Consider the following 4,420-nt stretch of genomic DNA (forward strand, 5'->3'; position numbering starts at 1 on the left):
TCGATCTCAAGACATGTAGGCTTCTAGTTAATCTTGATCGCCATATAACACGTAGGCGTCCCTGCCCTCCAACTCGCAACCTTCCTCCTCCCTTAGTCAAATGATGCGTGCACTTTATATCATGCTTTAGTTAAGTATTTTGCATCATAGTCATAGTTTTTTTTTTGAGGGGGCGGGGGTGTTACCGCGGTTGTTTTGCCCCTTTTGTCACAAGGGAGATAAAACTGAGAGGACTTGGAGCATTTATTTAAAGAAAAGAAAATCCCATTTATTGGGTGGAAAATATGAAGATTGGATAGAATGGGTACCGTCCAAAAGAAAAGCCGACTACCTTCATCTTGCTTTAGTGTTTGTAGTCGTCGCAAGGTGGTCTACGGATTTGAATGTAATATTTATTATTTCTGGTGTCCGTTGTACTGTCATACTTAAAGATGAATAGATTGAAAATTTCACGGAAAAAAACTGGGTTTAAATTGGTTTTTTTGTTAGGCATGCCCTCGTACCAGGCGCTGCTAGAGATCAAGTATGGGGTCGACTGTGTTCCAATGGACAAACAGAAGACACATACAGACCAAAATCTACACCAAGTTCTGTGAAGGATTTGCTCATTCTTGTTCTGATATATCATGTAACCAGAATCAGTCTGACGACACAGATGCAATATGATCTGCACAATTATTAATTTTATCCCAACAAACACATCGCGTTAACTTTATAACAGCACCCAAAAGAACAGAATTGCACTTTTGACAATCTTGAGAATAATAAATCGGAGGTGCTGAGCATAGAAAATTGCCACATTCATCGAGCTCTTGGTACAAAGAGTTCAAGGATTATATGAAGCCTTTCCCTTACCTATTAGCATAACTGAAAGTGTTGCCTCGATGGTTACTAGTACTACCATTATGTCATTATTACTGTAGACCCCACCCAACATTATGTCATTAGCACAACCATAATGCCCACCCAACATTTTCCTACCTGAGATCCCAATTTCAGCTTTATTTATGATATGTGATTATGTACTTCTCCTATCCTCATGCTGTGACTAATACGGAATGCCATGTCTGTCTATCTTCAGGTGGAGCTACTGCTTCAGCGACCATCATTCACGGCACATCTCTGTAAGTACAAAACTGGTGAACTCCTGGATGCCTATTCTTCCGGTTATTTCCTTATGGTTGCCCTGGCTGAGGTGTGGCTAGGGGCAACAGATTCTTGTATAATGACTTTCTCTCTTCTATAAAGCTATGGTACCCATTTTGCATACTCTCTCTCTCTCAAAAAAGATGAGATTATAATTTTGAAGGAACCTCTGAAACCGACATGGACACATTCCCCTTACCCAAGATATAATATCGTTATGCTAAAAACAAGATATAATATCGTCGGGTAAAGTACCGCCTACCTACAAAACTGTGCTTATGCACCATGCTGAATGCATACACCATTCACAGTTAATCAGATCCAAGACAAAGAACTAAATTTAACCTAGATCAGCATTTGGCCTCTACTCCCTCCGTTCCTAAATATATGATGATGTTTTGGTAGTTTAAATGGAGTAGAACAGTAAAATGGGATAAACATGTCAAAGGTTCTCATCATCAAGAACATCTACCACTTGTCAATGTACAAGCTGACCTTCCTGTCAAATGTACAAGGCTACTGGTGAGCAATTTTATGCCGCATCTACAATCGATAGCACCAGATAAAATTGTCCAAATAACAAGCAAACATTGTACATTTATAGTCATCAACACTTGGGGTAAGTCAATGAATAGGTCAAACTGATGAATATGACCAAACAAGTAAACGGCTAGCATGTGTTGGCAGTAAGCACTTGTAAACATAATGCTTATATGAGTTATAACAGCACCAGACCAGTAAGACCTCCAAAGTTTCAACCATCGCAGTTGCGAGAAACAAGCATGCCCTTAAGAACGATGTTTAACAATTTAACCAAATAAACAGATTACCAGCGATCCCCAAGAGTCACATCAACAAATAGCAACAGAGCAAACATCATGAATTTCAGAATACTTATAACATTTCAGGACATTCATCCATAAGTTCATTACTAGAAATGAAGCACATTTCACAGCATAAGTGCGCATCAAGAGCGTATTCACATGGAGGGCACAACACTACTACGGCCCAACTACACATCACAGAGGCATTTTACGGATTATTACGCAACACACAAACAGCAGCACACAGGCATATCATGGAACTTGCCCCTCCTGGGAAAGGGAAACCCTAGACTTAGTTCTTACCACCGTCGTAGGCCTCGACGCCGGGGATGATGACATAGCCGACCTTCTTGGGGCTCTCGGAGTCGGACGCCTCGTCGCCGTAGAGCTCGTCGTAGTGGGAGGACGCGCCGGGGCCGGCGATTACGGACCAAATGAGGTACATGGAGGCAGCAGTGAGCGCGCCGCAGCCGATACCGAAGAGGATCCCGACGAGGACCACCAGGATGTCCTTGACGCGCTCCTGGATGCTCACGGCAACGCCGGTCGCAGAGTGGGGAAGCTCTGGGAGCTCGGGGCGGCGGATCTGGATGTTGGCGGGGATGGAGTGTAGGTGGTGGTGGTGGTGGTTGAGGTGGGGATGCGCGTGTCCTTGGGTGCGGAGGAAATGGGGGCCGAAGCGGCGGATGCGGAAGACGGTGACGACCGTCGTGGTGAGGGGGGAGCGGTGGTCGGGGTCGTTGCTGGGGTTAGCGTTGGCTGAGTGGGAGGAGATGAAGAGGGTGTTGCAGGGACGCGCCGCGGCGACTGGGGAGGCTACGGTGAGGGATGCGGCGGCGATGACGAGGACGAGCAGGACGAGGCGGTCGGCCATGGCGGCTACGGCGGTGGAGCAGCGTGAGGAAGTGGGGCTCCGGATTTCCTTTTTTTTTGAGGCAAGGGGCTCCGGATTTCCTGTGAGCGGAGGGTGCTCTTGTCAAAAACCGGAGAGGCCGCGAGGGCCCAAGAAGAAAAATGGTATATACTACTCCCTCCGTGCCCCTCCGTTAAGGGCGTCTCTAACAGATCTCTAAATTAACGGACTAAAACTGACATCTCTAACAGATCCTTAAATTAACGGACTAAAACTCTTAGTGAAGTATTATATACTTCATTAATTGTTTATCTTTTTCAAATGATTACTTAAATTTAGCGAAGTATACTTCAATTTAATCAAAGCAATTTAGATCAAAAGTAGCATGTATTCAAACATAAACATAGACAGATTGCTGGACGTCAGACAAATTGGCGAGGAGGGGATTACCGCATGAGAGTGCCTGCCTGTTGTGCGATCAGCACGACGAAACCATGAATCACATCATGATTGGTTGTGTCTTTGCTCAGGAGATCTGGACACGGATGTGCATGGCTATGGGAAAGCCAGAAAGAGCCCCCCCTACCGCAGGAGACACTATCGAAGTGGTGCATCAGGCAGGAGGAGAGTAGAGAGCATCGGAAGGCGGCAAGGGCCATGTGCCTCCTTGTTTTGTGGGAAATCTGGAAACACCGCAATGCCGTGGTGTTCGACGGGGCTATGCCTTCCACACCACATGTTCTACATCAGATTGTTGACGAGGATCGAATATGGATTTAGGCAGGCCTCCTACGCGGGGTAGACAAGGGTTCTTCACAAGGGTGGCAACGTGGGCGAATAGTGAGTAGTCGTCATAGGATGTTTATGATGGTGGAGCTGGGCGTTTGGCCGCATGTGAATACATTGTAATAGAAACTGTGGAGGGAGTCTTCCCTATCCTCTTTATCGAGAAAAAACATAAACATAGATAGTTTTGCACAACCAAACATAAAACACAAATTTAAACTAAACTAAGCTTAACTAAACTACTTTCGGTCGAATGTGAAGTCTGAGTTAATCCTTTCTCGTCAGATGTGGTGTGCCGCGATTTGGGTCCGGGCCAGTGCCGTCGTCTACGTCGTCGAGGAAGAAACTCCTTCACTCGTCGACGTTGATCTCCTCGTCATTGCCGTCGTCTTCGCTGTCTTCGACCTAGTCGAAGGAGAAGATAACGATAACCTCACCGCCGATGTCGGCAAAGATCATCCGCTCCGCCTCCACGAGATCCGGATGCTGCCGGCATAGCTTTTGCATGTAGGCCTCGTTGGCGGCCTCGGCCTCGAGGCGTTCCCTTGCCTCGCGGTCCTCCCGTGCCATAGCTAAGCTCAACTCCCCCGGCTCCGGTGGGACGAGATGGACCGGAGGCGTGCCAAAGGGGAAGTTGAGCCGGGCCACCGCGTGATGACCCACAAGTATAGGGGATCTATCATAGTCCTTTCAATAAGTAAGAGTGTCGAACCCAACAAGGAGCAGAAAGAAATGACAAGCAATTTTCAGCAAGGTATTCTCTGCAAGCACTGAAATTATCGGTAACAGATAGTTTTGTGATAAGATAATT

The 4,420-nt window shown here is 46.4% G+C and overlaps 1 protein-coding gene across 1 annotated transcript; it reads right to left on the reverse strand.

Moving 5' to 3' along the window:
- Window positions 1-2,005: 2,005 nt before the first annotated feature.
- LOC123121851 (uncharacterized) lies at window positions 2,006-3,000 on the reverse strand. The gene is made up of 2 exons (XM_044541932.1): window positions 2,925-3,000; window positions 2,006-2,892 (listed from the first exon to the last, which is right to left on the reverse strand). The coding sequence occupies exon 2, from the start codon at window positions 2,842-2,844 to the stop codon at window positions 2,263-2,265; it is 582 nt and encodes a 193-aa protein (XP_044397867.1). The 5' UTR covers window positions 2,845-2,892; window positions 2,925-3,000; the 3' UTR covers window positions 2,006-2,262.
- Window positions 3,001-4,420: the final 1,420 nt, after the last annotated feature.

The sequence above is a fragment of the Triticum aestivum genome, chromosome 1B (assembly GCF_018294505.1).
Source record: "Triticum aestivum cultivar Chinese Spring chromosome 1B, IWGSC CS RefSeq v2.1, whole genome shotgun sequence".
In the NCBI taxonomy this organism is placed as follows: Eukaryota; Viridiplantae; Streptophyta; class Magnoliopsida; order Poales; family Poaceae; genus Triticum; species Triticum aestivum.